Source organism: Taudactylus pleione, unplaced genomic scaffold, assembly GCF_031769625.1.
Source record: "Taudactylus pleione unplaced genomic scaffold, aTauple2 ptg000198l, whole genome shotgun sequence".
NCBI lineage: Eukaryota > Metazoa > Chordata > Amphibia > Anura > Myobatrachidae > Taudactylus > Taudactylus pleione.
This window is the reverse complement of record NW_028284600.1, coordinates 19,077,412-19,097,017: the sequence shown is the minus strand read 5'-3', so window position 1 is coordinate 19,097,017 and position 19,606 is coordinate 19,077,412. Positions and strand designations below refer to the sequence as shown.

Below are 19,606 nucleotides of genomic sequence, written 5' to 3'. Positions count from 1 at the left end.
TAAAGAAATGAACCCAGGGAAATATGCGGGGATCCACAGCAATAGTACAATTGTTTAATTGTGGTTCACATGTTTTTTGAACAATAAAAGCGAATGTTTCATCCGTACGTATTCTGCGGGTAAACACAAACACGGACAAGAGTAAAGTTTCTTGCATTGTGTTGAAAAAAACAAACAATTAAGCTAATTGATACATTGATTGGCATGATACGATTGATGGAGGTAGGCAGAATAAAGGAGCAGGTAATCGACATCTGACAAGGCCACTTCCTGTTTATACTTGTGCGTGCGTTCCTTTCAAGCCATTTCGGGGATGTACGCTCGCTATTTCGTACGCTCGTTAGTTAGAGGAGGGGTCGTCAGAGTTTAGGGAGGAATTTTAGATGCGAACGAAAATACGAGCGAGCCATTGAATTTAAATATTTTTGTACGTACGCCTAACGTACGTGCGCCCGCTTGCGAGTGGGTCTGAATGAGGGCCAATGTTTGTAAAATGTCAATGCTTAATGCCCATCCCAACTATAGACCCTAGGTTATTACCCTATTACTGTGATTTATCGGTGTTTAGCTGACAGTAGGTACATTATTGAGTTCCACTAATAACTTAGTATCTGGACAAAATATTTTGTATCCCCATGCAGTAAACAAAGGCGGATTTTTGCATATTTTGCTTCTGTGGAAAACTCTTTTTTTTTCTATGCAGCAGACAGGAATATTAGGCTTGGAACAACATGCTGGGAGCTGTGGAGATTATCACAAGAAGATGGTTTTGTATTAATGTCACAAATCACATATCAGAATTAAAAGCAGATGTTCTAGAATAGTATAGGAGTACATTTCTCATAATCCGTTTATGACATCACCCTTTAGGGATTAAACGGCCTCCTCTGAAAAATAGCTTAATAAAATTTATATAGAGTTTAGTCAAATAACAAAAATAGTGCATACTTTGAAAGTTCACAGGGTGAAACTAGAATTGAGACCAGAGAAAGCTTTCCCACAGTATAAATCACAGCTATGTAAAATAAAGAGCCAAAACAAGATGTTCTTTAATATTCTCTGAGTGCACAAGTAAAAATAACTTACAAATTACTGTTCACAAATTTAGTTTCAATTTGACAAAAAGACTACGGGATAAATTTACTAAACATCGGTTTAGGCTTCAACTACAAACCGATGGGCATCGCAGGCGGTATAGACATGAAACATACAGCATTTAATAAACATCTGTTTAGACCAGAGGTTTTCAAACGCTGTTCCGCGGCACAGTAGTGTGCCGCAGGCGGTTGTGAGGTGTGCCGCAGCGCTAGAGCCGCCGGTCACATTAAAGAGCTGCGGCCCGGGCAGCGCTGCCACTGAGCTCCTCTGGGAGGCTCAGGGGCACGCTCGGGCCGTGACCTGCCTGAACGCGGCAGCGTGACATCACAGGTCACGCATGCCGTGTTGCCTGCCTGGCCTGCCTGCCCGCCCCAACAGAGTCTCAGCCAGTCCTTTCCTCCCGCTCACGGCCAGCCAGTCCTTCTCTCTTTCCCGCCTGCGACCAGGCAGTATTCCCACCTTCGCCAGCGGTTAGCCACCCCTTCACTAACTCCTGCCTGCGGCCAACCAGTACTACCCGCCCGCGACCAGCCACCCCTTCTCTTCCACCCGCCCGTGGCCAGCCAGTACATCTCTCCCTCCAGTGGCCAGGAAGCCCTTTCCTCCTAGCCGCCCGCGACCAGCCAGCCACTGCTGACAGCTCTGCACCGTGGGAACCTGCAGCCGATGACAGACAAGTAAGTCTAAAAAAATGTACATTTATTTTTGATGTGGTAGCCAGTATGATTTGATTTTGTGGAGAGCAATGTGTTGTTGTTTTTTTGTTTGTTTCTGTGGGGGGTCCTTGTTATTTTTTTTTTCTGTGGTTGCCTATGTTATTTTTTTTCGTTGGAGGTCTATTATTTTTTTTCTGTGGGGGCCCATGTTATTTTTTTCTGTGGGGGCCTATGTTTTTTTTTTGTGGGGGGTCTATGTTAATTTTTTTCTGTGGGGGCCTAAGTTTTTTTTTTCTGTGGGGGCCTATGTTATGTTTTTTTATGTGGGGGCCAATGTATGTGTGTGCTATATCTTTGGGGCCATTGTATGTGTGTTTTATTCCTGTGAAGGCCAATGCGTGTGTTTTTTTATGTGAGAGCCAATGTGTATGTTTTTGCGTAGGTCGCGCATGCCGCATCGCCGGATGGTGTGCCTTGGCAATTTTAAAATCTTGCCTAGTGTGCCTCGAGTTGAAAAAGGTTGAAAATCACTGGTTTACACGGTCATTTGAAAGGTATTACTGGCCTTTCAATTTGGAAGCCCCGGTTCCGCCACAATCTGTGGCGAATTGTGAAGCATTGCACAGATAACCATGATCTTGCAGGCTTTGTTGTTGCAAAAGAAACAGCACTGAGGGTTAGTATAGACAATGACAATGGATACCTAAAAAGACCAAATTTAATTTCACACACTTGAAATGTATACAAGATGCATATATATATATATATATATATATATATATATATATATATATATCTAAATATATATACAGAGAGAGAGAGAGAGAGAGATAGTAGGAAAGGTACTTATAAAAAGTACTAAACCAAACAGGTCACTCCAGGACTTTGCAAAAAAAGAATTCTTTATGGAAATAACATGTAGATCAACGTTTTGGGACTGCGCAGAGCCCCGTTCTCAAGATCACAAGAATTAAAAACATATACAAACACACGCTTACCTTATATACCTGATCGTGTCCTTCTCATGCTTCCGACGGAGGGGAGCGGCGTCCACGCCCGTCCAGCGTCACTCACTGGTGACGTCATCGCCGTGTGCCAAAGAGTAGTCATGACAACGCATGGCTACATAAACACGTCTCTCCCTTCGTCCGGGAGCCTGAGAAATTTAACAAACATAATACGTCACCAAACGGGACTAATAACCCGAACAATATAACGAGCAGCATGTAGCTAGTTAGCATATCTATCAAAAGTTAAATAAAGATAATTAACTACACAATATATAATATTACAATTAAGATATTGTTCTATTTTCAATACATTGAAGAACCTATTGGACACTGATCACTAATACAAGAACGCTCACAAATGCTTGGAGAAAATCCAAACAGTTCATAGAAAAAATCATCCAACATAACAACAAAGTCTATCCCTTTTTCAAATGCAACTATGACCTCTATTTATTATTATTTTTTATTCTTTATTCCTCAAGGCATAGGACCTATTTGGCTCTATTACTGAAGAGAGTTCCAATTAATTTTTTCGTTCAAACCATATGGGAACAATGTGTTTAAACTTAAAATCCACTTCATTTCTAATCTCATGAGATCCTGTACTCTGTCACCGCCTGTAGGTTTCGGAGGATCGTGGTCGATGATCATGTATTTTAAAGAAGCAAGAGTGTGTTGGTGTTGTTTGAAATGTTTAGCCACTGGCTGTTCAATTTCTTTTCCCAATAACGATTGTCTAATGGCCAAACGATGCAAGACCATTTGTTCTTTGAATGCACGGGTGGTCATCCCAACATAATACTTGCTGCAAGGACATAATATAAAATAAATTACAAACTGTGTACTGCAAGTTAGAACATACCAGATTTTATACTTGACATTGGAATGTGGATGATTAAATTCAAAACCAGTTTTTAAATAACCACAAGTATGGACATTTATAGCAGCCTGGTTTTTTAACCTGTCCAAAGAGACCCTGTTGTTGTGTTAGATTGGTGACATCGGCTTTGACTAAAATGTCACGCAAATTACGGCCCCTTCTATAACTGAGCATAGGTCTTGTGTTTTTAAATACCGGTAAATCTTGGTCACTTGACACTATAGGCCAAGTGGCTCTTGATACTCGCGGTATAACTGGGCTAGCCGTAGAATATTTTGTGGACCAAATGAACTTCTTGCTTTTGTCGCCCTTGTCATCTTCTTTTTTACCCTCTAATAGAGCAGATCTCTCCATTTTTAAGATTTTGTCCTTAATGCTTAAAAGATGTTTCAATCTATAACCTCTCATTCTAAATTTTTCCACTACTACATCAAGGGCCTCAGATAATTCCTCTTTATTGCTAGTTATTCTAGCTACTCTATGCATTTGAGAGTATGGAAGGGCTTGCTTTAAGCCTCTAGGATGGTGGCTACTTGCTTCTAATATTGTGTTTCTATCCGTGGGTTTATAAAAAACTGATGTGTTGATTTTTCCTTCCTTCAAACTAATTTGCACATCCAAAAAATGAATGGTATTGGCGTTACACTCGTAAGTAAATTTAATGGGAGTATTAGAAAGGTTGATTTTAGTCATCATTTCATTAAACAAACTCTCACTTCCACTCCAAAGTACAAACAGGTCATCAATATACCTTGTATACCATTTAAAATAATGGCAGTAATTTGGATCTTGTAATAAAAACTCCTTTTCAAATTTAAACATAAAGATATTGGCATATGCCAGGGCCACATGGGACTGCATGGCGCAGCCTGCTGTTTGTAAAGAGTACGATCCATCAAAAACAAAATAATTTCTTGTCAACATAAGTTTAAGCAATTGTATGTATAAGTCCACATTAAACCCCAATGGTACTATTAAATTATTCAAGAGTTCTGTCACAGCCTGAATACCTAAATCATGTGGAATGGACGTGTATAAACTACACACGTCCTTTGTGCCTAAGGTAATTGGTTGAACTAAATCAGTAAATTCCCCTAATTTTTTTAAAAAGGAATTGGTATCTCTCAAATACGTGGGTTGCTGTACAACATATGGTTGAATAAGTTTATCTGAAAACTCTGAAACTGGTTGATAAAGCGATCCCCGGGCAGAAATGATGGGTCTGCCCGGGGGATCTACAGCGTTTTTATGAACCTTTGGCACTGTGTATAGTGCTGGTACTATAGGGTTGTTTTGAGTTAAAGCTAGAAGAGTCTGTGGGCTAATATATTTTGATTCAGCTGCTGCTTTTAATATGTTATCAAGTTCCTGTTTAAATTGTTTTGTAGGATCTCCTGGCAATTTGGAATATGTTTCAGTTACTGATAACTGTTTATAAATTTCCTGTTTGTACTGAGATATGTCCTGTATTACAATACTTCGGCCTTTGTCGGCGGGACGTATTACTATACTGTTATCATCTCTTAGATTTTTCAGAGCTTTATGTTCTTGTTTGGTAAGATTAGAAAAAATCCTATCAGGCGCCTTGTTGTATTTTGTAACTGCCTGATCCATTATTCTTGTGTAGGTTTTTATCGAAGGATTGCTTGAAAAAGGATCAAAACTTGATTTGTTGTATTTTTTATGGAATGAATCTAAAACATTAGAATCAGTATTAGTACTTGGTTGTTTTTGAAAGAATTCTCAGAGTCTCATCTTACGACCCAGTTGATGAATGTCCTTTTGCCATTCAATCTCATCATGTTTGTTAGTCGCTATATACGAAAAGGCCTTTATTAAGGACATTATATTCGATGGTAGTTAAGGGCCTGGATGATAGATTAAAAACTATTTTTTCTTTTTGGCAATTTCTTTTGTAGATCCTATCTGTTTGGCCGCTCCTTCGGGTGGGTTGATTTTGCCTTGTCCTCTGCCTCGAGTACGGACCCCTAAAGGGACCCTCGTGGAGGTAGAGGCTTCATCTGGCTCTGCAACTATGAAATCGCTGTCGCTGTTTGATGTTGTATACTCTTTTTTAGATGTTATTCTTTCCCTTCTCTGTCTCCAAGAGATCCTGCTTTGGGGTCTACTAAATTTTGATCTATTGTCAGAACCCGTGAGCCATCGATATACACGATGTTCCTCATAATCCTGAGTTACTGAGAGCAATTTAGATTTTTTAAAAGAAACCAGATCTTTTCTATATGCATCACATTGTGTCTTTAATTTAGACCACCAGGACGTATGTTCAGGGTCCTGCAGGGAGATTTGATGTGCAATTTTAAACTGATCAATTTTCTCTCTGACCAATCTTAGTTCCCTTCCTGCTTCCTCCGTAACTAGAAGAATTAAGTCCAAACTGCATTTATTGAGTATTGTGCACCAGCGCCTGCAAAATTCCATATTATTCCTACCAATAGTTGGTACATTCTTCACTCTGAATCCCCTAGGGATGAGATTTTGTCGATGGTAGTCCGATAGTGATGTTCCATGGAGTAAGTAGTCAATTTTCCGGTTTTTAAGCCTTAACAGCTGATGGTATAGATCCTCAATGTTGTTGTCTTGGTCCCCCTCAACTGTATCCAATTCGAAAAGTATCTTACTAGCATCCAAGTCAGTGAAGGACAACGTGTCCCCTGTGATGAGCTTAATGCCAATAGTGCAAGTGTCTTTAGGCATATGCAAGCCTGCTCCAAGTTCAATGTCAGGTTCCATATTCCAACTTTATAATTCAAGGATAAGGTTGTGGTAAGCGAATTTACCTATTAACCGTTCACGGTGCACGGATACTTCTGTGGTGCAAAGCTGCACTACAATAGATACATGTACAATAGTCCGGCACTCCTGTTCTAGTCCATATCAATGGCCTGGGTGCTCCTGTTGCAGTAATGTAGAGATAGTAGGAAAGGTACTTATAAAAAGTACTAAACCAAACAGGTCACTCCAGGACTTTGCAAAAAAAGAATCCTTTATGGAAATAACATGTAGATCAATGTTTCGGGACTGCGCAGAGCCCCGTTCTCAAGATCACAAGAATTAAAAAAATATACGAACACACGCTTACCTTATGTACCTGATCGTGTCCTTCTCATGCTTCCAACGGAGGGGAGTGGTGTCCACTCCCGTCCAGCGTCACTCACTGGTGACGTCATCACCGTGTGCCAAAGAGTAGTCACGACAACGCATGGCTACATAAACACGTCTCTCCCTCTGTCCAGGAGCCTGAGAAATTTAACAAACATAATACGTCACCAAACGGGACTGATAACCCGAACAATATAACGAGCAGCATGTAGCTAGTTAGCATATCTATCAAAAGTTAAATAAAGATAATTAACTACACAATATATAATATTACAATTAAGATATTTTTCTATTTTCAATACATTGAAGAACCTATTGGACACTGATCACTAATACAAGAACGTTCACAAAGTATTACAATATATAATGCTTAGAAAAAATCCAAACAGTTCATAGAAAAAATCATCCAACATAACAACAAAGTCTATCCCTTTTTCAAATGCAACTATGACCTCTATTTATTATTATTTTTTATTCTTTATTCCTCAAGGCATAATACCTGATATGGACTAGAACAGGAGTGCTGGACTATTGTACATGTATCTATTGTAGTGCAGCTTTGCACCACAGAAGTGTCCGTGCACCGTGAACGGTTAATAGGTAAATTCGCTTACCACAACCTTATCCTTGAATTATAAAGTTGGAATATGGAACCTGACATTGAACTTGGAGCAGGCTTGCATATGCCTAAAGACACTGGCAGTATTGGCATTAAGCTCATCACAGGGGACATGTTGTCCTTCACTGACTTAGATGCTAGTAAGATAATTTTCGAATTGGATACAGTTGAGGGGGACCAGGACAACAACATTGAGGATCTATACCATCAGCTGTTAAGGCTTAAAAACCGGAAAATTGACTACTTACTCCATGGAACATCACTATCGGACTACCATCGACAAAATCTCATCCTTAGGGGATTCAGAGTGAAGAATCTACCAACTATTGGTAGGAACAATATGGAGTTTTGCAGGCGCTAGTGCGCAATACTCAATAAATGCAGTTTGGACTTAATTCTTCTAGTTACGGAGGAAGCAGGAAGGGAACTAAGGCCCTCATTCAGAGCCGTTCGCTATTTGCGGTCGTTCGTTTAAAAACAAGGGGTGGCTATTCAAATGATCCGTACGCACATTGCAGTCTGTTCACACCTCTAAGTCTGAACGAGCGAGCAAAACATACGCTCGTTTATTTGTTAAAAACGCCCCCTGGCCGCTCGCATCCTACGTCATGTCCGCTATTTATTAGATTAATCGAGTACATCGACCAGCGTATGAACTGCTCGCTATTCTTGTGGTTGGTGTTTGCTACCACAAATTTGCGAGCAGTTCTGGCTATAAAATAACCCAGTGACGTGGTCAATGACGCTGCTGTTTTAAATATGCACACCCATAAAACGCCCGTTTTGACCTTTAAGCACGCCTGCGTTCGGATCTCCACTCCCCATTTTCAAACACCTTCCCCTGTTACCACCCACATACGCCTCATTCTGTCACTCAAAATAGCAGGCCCTCGCTATATTGCGTACCAACGATTTTCGGCCGCACTGACTGGTTCGCGCATGCGTACTAAAAACCGTACGCATGCGCAGATGTGCAAACATCGCTCGGAACGAGCGTACTGCCGCTAACGAGCGGCTCTGAATGAGGGCCTAAGATTGGTCAGAGAGAAAATTGATCAGTTTAAAATTGCACATCAAATCTCCCTGCAGGACCCTGAACATACGTCCTGGTGGTCTAAATTAAAGACACAATGTGATGCATATAGAAAAGATCTGGTTTCTTTTAAAAAATCTAAATTGCTCACAGTAACTCAGGATTATGAGGAACATCGTGTATATCGATGGCTCACGGGTTCTGACAATAGATCAAAATTTAGTAGACCCCAAAGCTGGATCTCTTGGAGACAGAGAAGGGAAAGAATAACATCTAAAAAAGAGTATACAACATCAAACAGCGACAGCGATTTCATAGTTGCAGAGCCAGATGAAGCCTCTACCTCCACGAGGGTCCCTTTAGGGGTCCGTACTCGAGGCAGAGGACAAGGCAAAATCAACCCACCCGAAGGAGCGGCCAAACAGATAGGATCTACAAAAGAAATTGCCAAAAAGAAAAAATAGTTTTTAATCTATCATCCAGGCCCTTAACTACCATCGAATATAATGTCCTTAATAAAGGCCTTTCGTATATATCGACTAACAAACATGATGAGTTTGAATGGCAAAAGGACATTCATCAACTGGGTCGTAAGATGTGACTCCGAGAATTCTTTCAAAAACAACCAAGTACTAATAATGATTCTAATGTTTTAGATTCATTCCATAAAAAATACAACAAATCAAGTTTTGATCCTTCTTCAAGCAATCCTTCGATAAAAACCTACACAAGAATAATGGATCAGGCAGTTACAAAATACAACAAGGCGCCTGATAGGATTTTTTTGCAATCTTACCAAACAAGAACATAAAGCTCTGAAAAATCTAAGAGATGATAACAGTATAGTAATACGTCCCGCCGACAAAGGCCGAAGTATTGTAATACAGGACATATCTCAGTACAAACAGGAAATTTATAAACAGTTATCAGTAACTGAAACATATTCCAAATTGCCAGGAGATCCTACAAAACAATTTAAACAGGAACTTGATAGCATATTAAAAGCAGCAGCTGAATCAAAATATATTAGCCCACAGACTCTTCTAGCTTTAACTCAAAACAACCCTATAGTACCAGCACTATACACAGTGCCAAAGGTTCATAAAAACGCTGTAGATCCCCTGGGCAGACCCATCATTTCTGCCCGGGGATCACTTTATCAACCAGTTTCAGAGTTTTTAGATAAACTTATTCAACCATATGTTGTACAGCAACCCACGTATTTGAGAGATACCAATTCCTTTTTAAAAAAATTAGGGGAATTTACTGATTTAGTTCAACCAATTACCTTAGGCACAAAGGACGTGTGTAGTTTATACACGTCCATTCCGCATGATTTAGGTATTCAGGCTGTGACAGAACTCTTGAATAATTTAACAGTACCATTGGGGTTTAATGTGGACTTATACATACAATTGCTTAAACTTACGTTGACAAGAAATTATTTTGTTTTTGATGGATCATACTCTTTACAAACAGCAGGCTGCGCCATGGGGTCCCATGTGGCCCTGGCATATGCCAATATCTTTATGTTTAAATTTGAAAAGGAGTTTTTATTACAAGATCCAAATTACTGCCATTATTTTAAATGGTATACAAGGTATATTGATGACCTGTTTGTACTTTGGAGTGGAAGTGAGAGTTTGTTTAATGAAATGATGACTAAAATCAACCTTTCTAATACTCCCATTAAATTTACTTACGAGTGTAACGCCAATACCATTCATTTTTTGGATGTGCAAATTAGTTTGAAGGAAGGAAAAATCAACACATCAGTTTTTTATAAACCCACGGATAGAAACACACTATTAGAAGCAAGTAGCCACCATCCTAGAGGCTTAAAGCAAGCCCTTCCATACTCTCAAATGCATAGAGTAGCTAGAATAACTAGCAATAAAGAGGAATTATATGAGGCCCTTGATGTAGTAGTGGAAAAATTTAGAATGAGAGGTTATAGATTGAAACATCTTTTAAGCATTAAGGACAAAATCTTAAAAATGGAGAGATCTGCTCTATTAGAGGGTAAAAAAGAAGATGACAAGGGCGACAAAAGCAAGAAGTTCATTTGGTCCACAAAATATTCTACGGCTAGCCCAGTTATACCGTGAGTATCAAGAGCCACTTGGCCTATAGTGTCAAGTGACCAAGATTTACCGGTATTTAAAAACACAAGACCTATGCTCAGTTATAGAAGGGGCCGTAATTTGCGTGACATTTTAGTCAAAGCCGATGTCACCAATCTAACACAACAACAGGGTCTCTTTGGACAGGTTAAAAAACCAGGCTGCTATAAATGTCCATCTTGTACTACTTGTGGTTATTTAAAAACTGGTGTTGAATTTAATCATCCACATTCCAATGTCAAGTATAAAATCAGGCATGTTCTAACTTGCAGTACACAGTTTGTAATTTATTTTATATTATGTCCTTGCAGCAAGTATTATGTTGGGATGACCACCCGTGCATTCAAAGAACAAATGGTCTTGCATCGTTCGGCCATTAGACAATCGTTATTGGGAAAAGAAATTGAACAGCCAGTGGCTAAACATTTCAAACAACACCAACACACTCTTGCTTCTTTAAAATACATGATCATCGACCACGTTCCTCCGAAACCTACAGGCGGTGACAGAGTACAGGATCTCATGAGATTAGAAATGAAGTGGATTTTACGTTTAAACACATTGTTCCCATATAGTTTGAACGAAAAAATTAATTGGAACTCTCTTCAGTAATAGAGCCAAATAGGTCCTATGCCTTGAGGAATAAAGAATAAAAAATAATAATAAATAGAGGTCATAGTTGCATTTGAAAAAGGGATAGACTTTGTTGTTATGTTGGATGATTTTTTCTATGAACTGTTTGGATTTTCTCCAAGCATTATATATTGTAATACTTTGTGAGCGTTCTTGTATTAGTGATCAGTGTCCAATAGGTTCTTCAATGTATTGAAAATAGAACAATATCTTAATTGTAATATTATATATTGTGTAGTTAATTATCTTTATTTAACTTTTGATAGATATGCTAACTAGCTACATGCTGCTCGTTATATTGTTCGGGTTATTAGACACGTTTGGTGACGTATTATGGGCCTGATTCAGACACACTCGCGAGCGGCTGTCCGCTCGCAAGTGGGTCGATGTTCTGCACTGAGCATGCGCACGACGGAGGGAGCTCCGTCGTGCGCATGCGCCAGACGAGACGAGCGAAGGAAAGTCCTTCGCTCGTTGTGTCTGATCAAAGGGGGCGTGCTGTCGATGTTGATTGACAGCACGCCCCCTTTGGTAGGCGTGCCTCCCTGACGGGGGCGTTCCCACGGGAACGCCTCCCGTCAGAAGCCGGCCCACTGACATCACTAGTGATGTCAGTGGGAGTGATTTTGGCTCTGATAGAGCCAAAATCACTCCGGAGCTTGCGGTTGAAAACCTCAACCGCAGGCTCCGGCTCGCAATTTCGATGGTCGCGATGGTCACGGCCATCGCGGCCATCAAAATGCACGCTCGTATAGCCTGTGGGTGGTGACCCACAGCTATACGAGCGTCCAGAAGGATGCTCCATTTTCATGGAGGCCGGCCCTCATTCAGAGCGTGCGGTCTGCTCAGAGCGTACGGCTCTGAATGAGGGCCTATGTTTGTTAAATTTCTCAGGCTCCAGGACGGAGGGAGAGACATGTTTATGTAGCCATGCGTTGTCATGACTACTCTTTGGCACACGGCGATGACGTCACCAGTGAGTGACGCTGGACAGGCTTGGACGCCGCTCCCCTCCGTTGGAAGCATGAGAAGGACTCGATCAGGTATATAAGGTAAGTGTGTGTTTGTATATGTTTTTGATTCTTGTGATCTTGAGAACGGGGCTCTGCGCAGTCCCAAAACGTTGATCTACATGTTGTTTCCATAAAGTATTCTTTTTTTTGCAAAGTCCTGGAGTGGCCTGTTTGGTTTAGTACTTTTTATAAGTACCTTTCCTACTATCTCTACATTACTGCAACAGGAGTACCCAGGCCATTGATATGGACTAGAACAGGAGTTCCGGACTATTGTACATTTGTATATATATATATATATATATATATATATATAAATCAATAGACGAAAACAGCGCCAAATTTGTCCACTCTGTTTAACGTGAAATACCTTTCACAAGTGTGTGTTTTTTGTTTTTTTATATTGGTAAATCTAATAGAAATATAATAGAAATATTATACATATATATATATATACATATACTATTTGTATATGTAGCACTCCCTTGATAAGTATAAGGTGTCTGCTTGGTCAACAAAAAATGGTGGCCATGGCTAGGCCACCTTGGTACAGGAAACAATATGACAATATAGCTGACCACAAGCGCCTCCTAGTGCATATACAGTGAACCAATTAAACCTGTGCAAATCTCGCAACCTGTGCAAAAACAATTTTTTGTGTTTATATCCTTGTCCTTATACAGGACCGTGACATACAAGTGACTTTGTGCAATAAATACAACCGTGTAATATATATGAATAAATATATTTAAAACTGCATAAATAATGTGCATAAATTTTTTTTAATTAAATAAACAATTCATAGACAACACACAATGACATAAATACACAGAAATAATGGATAAAAAGCTAGTACTAAAAGATAATAAATAGCGATTTTGAGTGAAAAATAAATATATATTTTCTAAAATAAATCGGATTTATAGCTTATCTTTTCCAGCAGTATTTTGGGAAGAGTTTATAAAGTGCAAGGTAAATTCAGGCTAGTATACATAACCAGTTTGTCTACAGAATATAGGCCCTCATTCAGAGCCGTACGCTCTGAGCAGAGCGCACGCTCTGAATGAGGGCCGGGCTCCATTTTCATGGAGCGTCCTCCTGGACGCTCGTATAGCTGTGGGTCACCACCCACAGGCTATACGAGCGTGCATTTTGATGGCCGCGATGGTCGAGACCATCGCGACCATCGAAATTGCGAGCCGGAGCCTGCGGTTGAGGTTTTCAACCACAAGCTCCGGAGTGATTTTGGCTCTATCAGAGCCAAAATCACTCCCACTGACATCACTAGTGATGTCAGTGGGCCGGCTTCTGACGGGAGGCGTTCCCGTGGGAACGCCCCCGTCAGGGAGGCACGCCCCCGGCACGCCCACCAAAGGGGGCGTGCTGTCAATCAACATTGACAGCACGCCCCCTTTGATCGGACACAACGAGCGAAGGACTTTCCTTCGCTCGTCGCGTCTGGCGCATGCGCACGACGGAGCTCCCTCCGTCGTGCGCATGCTCAGTGCATAACATCGACCCACTTGCGAGCGGACAGCCGCTCGCGAGTGGGTCTGAATCAGGCCCATAATCCTTTATTGGCTAAGCAACACAGGAGACCTCTGTCACGGAGGGCACAATTATTGGACTCCATTTATATGAACCTATCCCATGCTGGTAACTACATCAAGTTTTCTCATATATATATATATATATATATATATATAGCTCTGATACCGTCTAATGGTCTGATTCAGTGTAATACTACTTCTCCTGCTTTTTATATGTGTATTTTTTCATACATTTCAAGTGTGTGATATTAAATTTGGTCTTTTTAAGTATCTATTGTCATTGTCTATAGTAATCCTCAGCAGTACTGTGTTTATTAGGAGGCTTGACACCCCTCCTCACAGCTGCATGTTTAGTATTTGATAATCATTAATTAGCACCTCTTTTGAGGAGTTTTTCTTTCTTTGTTGTTTTAAAAGATGTTGAAAACTGTAAAAAAAAAAAAATGGTAGCGGGTTTCTCCCCCCCCCCAAATCATTAGCCAGCATCAGGCCTCTGAGCCTAGGCTGTTGTTAAAAAAGTAGGGCTGAAAAACGGTATGGGTTTCCCCTTATATTCCAATAACCAGCACTATACTGAACCAGCAGGGGGGTGACACTATAGCAGGGTAACACACTGCGTAGGGCCCAAAACTGGTCAGAGTGGTTGCTGATCCCATGTGTCGCCCAAACCCCCATTTTTCATTTTTTTTAACTTATAAAGATTTTTAAACAAACAATGCCTGCACGGATCATAGTGGTCTGTGCAGGGCTTCCACTTAGCAGGGTTTGTAGACAGAGGTTTAGATTTCACTTTTCTCCTAAAACTGAATTTTGTTCGTTTCACGGTCAAATTAAAGGTAGAAAAAAGGGGGGTGGGAGGGTTTATCTACTGTAATTATCATTGCCTCATGATGGACACCTCCCTGATTAAGGGTCATTATATTCACTTTCACACTGATCCTCTGACGTGGGATATTGCTGAGACAAACCGTGTCCTAGATTGGTGTGAAAGGGTCAACACGGGTTATTTAACCCTCGTTATGGTTACAATTGCTCATTGGCAGATTGAAAGCTCCCACTTTTCATGACTCATCTTTGTGAGCCTGTAACGTCCACTTTTTTTGACTCTATTAGTTTTGCAGAGCAGACACGAATGCAGTGTGAAAGGGGCATGAATAGTATTGAGACAATGTTCAATAACCCGGATCAGAACTGGGATTTAGGTGTGAAAGGGGTATTGATGAATGTATTCTAGACCTATAGGAATGACTTCCAATATTATAGGGGCCCATTTATCAAAGTGAATTTGAGGTAAATTCCCCGAAAACACCTGTTTTCGGGGGTTTACCTCAAATACTAAGTATCCCCCGGATGTATGAAGGAGGGACCGCAGCAGCTATCTCCAATACCTGCTGTGATCCCTCCATTGCCACTGGCAGCCGCCTCCCCCGTAGGTTTCTATGGGGGATGCGATGCTGCCAAATGTATCAATATTTGGAATGCGAAGCATTCCCGATATTGGCCCCAGCAGCTAACGCCATCTGATGATAGCGTTAGCCGCTGTAGTCTATGGCAACTTACCGCATAATTAATTAGCCAGCGGAGGGATCTCACGGAACCCTCCGCTGGCAATGAGAGCCGCTCATGTGCAGTCCGCGGGACTGCGCATGCGCAGCAGCCCCAACTGCCCTCCGGAGACATGGCAGGGATGGGCTCCTTTCGGACCCCGTCTCCCTGCATGTCCCGGATAATACATCCAGCAGATAGGATCGCATTTTGCAATGTGATCAGGGGCATTACTGGCATGCCCTGATCGCATTGCAAAAGCGATCCTTGATAAATGGGGCTCATAGACTTTTTAATTGTGGGATATTGTGCATATGAGAACAAAGTGAAGTCATGCCACATTGGGACATTCCAACCTCTTTTCCCTCCCCTAAAAATAACATTTCAATGCTGCATACAACATCACCAGATGCACAAGATACACTTTAGCAGGATTAGCAGGATGCACTGTATCCTGTATCATCCAAATGTCCTGGAACCTTCAAAAATATCCTGATTGATTGGTCAGTCCCCTCCAGTCTGGAATTTACCAACTAAATCTGGACAGTTTAAGTGTATGTGCTAAGTGGTTGTTGCAGCAGCTGTTCTTTAGGTGCACTTATCTGGGTTAGTAAAGGTGAAGCTTTTGGTTACATACAAACATCATTACAAGGTTTATTCAAGATCTAGATGTGATTGCAGTAGCCTCATGACCATAAGGACTTTCAGTATTTTAGTGTCTTGGGAACTGCTAAAGTTCACAGAATAGAATGTACAGTATGGGTATGAATATGTTATATGTGGCATAAGAGCTTTTAGTAAATTGTACAGTATTTATACTGCTGTGGTTTTCTTGACCTGGACCTGCATCTATCACCTGCTCTGTACATGCTCTGTCTTGACTGCTAAATGGCCACAATACACTGTATTCCTATAACTGTTACAAGACCTCTATGTCATGTGGTCCTTTTAACATCATTGTTTTATCAACTTATCAGGTGTAAACAATAGTGTGCAATGAATTGTTCCCCTTTTCCTGAAACTAGTGATCGGTTTCATCTTTGACATGTTGCAGAAAACGCTGTGGAACCATCAGTCATGAAAAATGTGTTCTCCAGCTTTGGTAGAATTTATATTTCTTTTTGTATTTTTTTGACTATCACAGATGGACCATTGGAATTACCTTTGTTTCAAATAATCCCATCACAGAAGCAGATTGTTTTTCACGGGGATCGTCTTCCATTCCATTGTACCTCAACCTACATGATGGGTACAAGTGATATATACTGGCTTCATGATGGACAACTGATGGAAACGGATGAGGAACGTGGGATATTTGTGGAGGAAAGCATAATACATGACTGTTGTTTAATAACACGGTAAAGCACTGGTTACTCTTCTGTTATTAATTGCCTGTGTTGTTGCTTATAATTCTAGTGTGGATTGGTAAGGAATGCATTATACAGTAGGTAGTATTGCACTAATTATAGCAGATTGTATTTTGTATTGTTATACACAGTGTATATATATATATATATATATATATATATATGTGTGTCCTTAGATCAAGCACCCGCCTTCCTGTATAGTAATGCCGTGGTGCCCGGTACAAAAGCATAAACAAGGATCAAAGTGCAGCACTCAGCGGTCTAAATAAAAAAATTAAACGGGTGTTCCCATCAGCGACGGACAATTAAAGCCCGAAACGATGCTGATGGGAAAACCCGTTTCATGTTTTATTTAGACCGCTGAGTGCTGCACTTTGATCCATATATATATATATATATATATATATATATAAAACACTTAGCGGCATCCATAGGAACAGGCAAGATAGACCAGCACACCAGCCTTGTAGCAAAAATTAATCCATTTATTTTATTTTTTTGAATTTTTGCTACAAGGCTGGTGTTCTGGTCTATCTTGCCTGTTCCTATGGATGCCGCTAAGTGTTTTATATATATCACCGAAACATCGATACTGAGGATGCTATAATACAAGTTATTTTTCTATTTTTACAAAAACCTCTGAGTGCCGTCCCTATTTCTTCTATTATTGTTGTGGTATATCTCCATATTGGACTGTGGACACCGGGGTGCTTGTTATGTTATTATTTGAGTGCCGGACCTATTTGAATATATATATATTTAGTATGTTAGAGAATCTTTGGAGAATCCAATACGGTAACCCACATTGATCAGGAAGATGACATTGATAGTTTATTTTGGGATATTGAAAAACTGCTTATAAAGGAGACCAAAATTTGGAGGGATATACAGTAAAAGGTTTAGAATATTCCCTAAAAGCTAATAGAGTGCCTAGGGGTTTACGTATCCTTAAAACCCCCAGTTTTGGTTTGAATAACCCTCCCTTCATGGAGAAATGGGATCATATTCTTCATGATTGCGCCAACAATTTAATGAAATTAATTTTAGAGGAAAAAAGAAACCAATTAGAAAGTATAGAGCAACAAATTAAATTAAAGGAATCAAATATTTCAGCACAAAAAAAAGAAGATTATAAACAAAATGAAGTAGTATTGCAAATGAAATTAGAAAAGGTTGAGGAGGACGTTATTAAAATAAAAGAGGAAAAAAATTCTCAGAGATAAATTTGATTACAAAAATAATCAGATAAAAAATTGGAGTCACCCAAAAAATATCTATAGGACTAATAATAGGTCCGTGTCACATAATCGGGCCTATAAGAAATGGAATGTAGTTCCAAAAGAAACTAAAATTAACACCCTAAGATTTGACCCGAGCCCCATTGATAGGGAAGGGTTATCTTTAAGAAAGGTTTTCAGCATTAAAAAGACTTAATTCAAACAATGACAATGATTTTTTTTATCCCCTGCCCTGACTCCATATCAGCATAGGACGCAAAAAGAACAATGTTCAGGGATCAGTCGAGACCCACCTCCCCACTAAAAAGAAGACACATAGAGGAAAAAGAGCAGTGTGCGGAAAGGGACTCAAAAAGGAGAAACCCATACCAACATCATTAGACCTCAAATCACAGGGAATCTTTAACATTTCAGATTATTCACTTTCCACATCAGAGACCTCCCTCTTAACAAAAGGTCTTAAATTTGCACCGAACCGGAGATCTAAATAAATTCACTAGAAAGCTCACACTTAAGGGGCATTTTTTGTGTAAAGAAACAGCAGTTATTGCGAACTATGAGGCATCTAAGTCAGGTCTAAAACCCACTTCCAAATTTTATCCACTTGAATCCAAAAGTTCAAACATCTCTATGTTCTATGAAATGGTTAAGAAGGATCTAATTGATACCAATACCATAGTCTCTACAAAGAATAATATAAATTATCAAGAAAAAAAAGCATTGAAAAACCTTCAGGGAAATGAACACATTATGATCAATCAAGCAGACAAGGAAGGGGGAATTGTGATAATGAATAGGTCTGATTATGTTAAAGAAGCTGTTCGGCTCCTATCTGAAGTAATATAAAACTCTCCCATGTGGCTTTGTCAATTCTCTAAGGGAAAAATTAGTAAAAGGTTTTCACAAAGGGATTTTAAACAAGGATGAGTACCAATATGTTATGCTATCTAACCCTGTGATTCCCATATTTTATCATCTCCCTAAAGTTCATAAGGATCCAAGGAATCCACCAGGTAGACGCATTGTTGCGGGTATTGACTCTGTGACTTCACATGCATCAGAATACATTGAAGTTTTCCTTAAGAAATACGTACTACAATTGCCATCTTATTTAAAAGACAGCACAAGTCTTTTAAATTCCATTCAAACTATGGAATGGGAAAGTGATTTTTTATGGGTTACTATCGACGTTCAATCACTTTATACATGTATAGAGCATCATAAGGGTATAAGAGCTTGTAGAGATTTTTTAGAACACGATCCAGAGATGTCCACCCAACATAAAGATTTTATTTGTGAACTGATCTTATTTGTCTTTAAAATTTTTAGATCAATTTTATTTGCAATCCTGTGGGACTGCTATGGGTACAGTTTTCGCACCCAGTTACGAGAATTTGCTTATGGGTAACTGGGAGGCAGATTTTATTTATGCAAATAACCCTTTTAAAGATAAGATCTACTTCTAGAAATGCTATATTGATGACATTATTATTATTTGGAGAGGGAATTAAAAGGTTTTCAATAATTTTTTTTGAGTATATCAATATTAATGACTTTAACCTTAAATTTACTTCTAATGTACAGAAAAAGGAGATTGAATTACTAGACATTGTCTTAGAAGGAAAAGGGAATAAAATGGAGACGAAGACATTTTTCAAATCTGTTGATACTAATAGTTATCTCCATTATAAAAGTGGGCATGTCAAAAGATGGAAAGA

At 39.7% G+C, this 19,606-nt stretch overlaps 1 protein-coding gene across 2 annotated transcripts in view; it reads left to right on the top strand.

The window, feature by feature from the left end:
- ADGRA1 (adhesion G protein-coupled receptor A1) overlaps positions 1–19,606 on the top strand; it is a 1,066,191-nt gene that overhangs the window by 251,138 nt on the left and 795,447 nt on the right. For both annotated transcript variants that reach the window (XM_088476934.1, XM_088476933.1), the window contains one exon: positions 16,428–16,641. In XM_088476934.1, the coding sequence (XP_088333060.1) occupies positions 16,428–16,641 (214 nt within the window). The remainder of the gene's footprint in view (positions 1–16,427; positions 16,642–19,606) is intronic.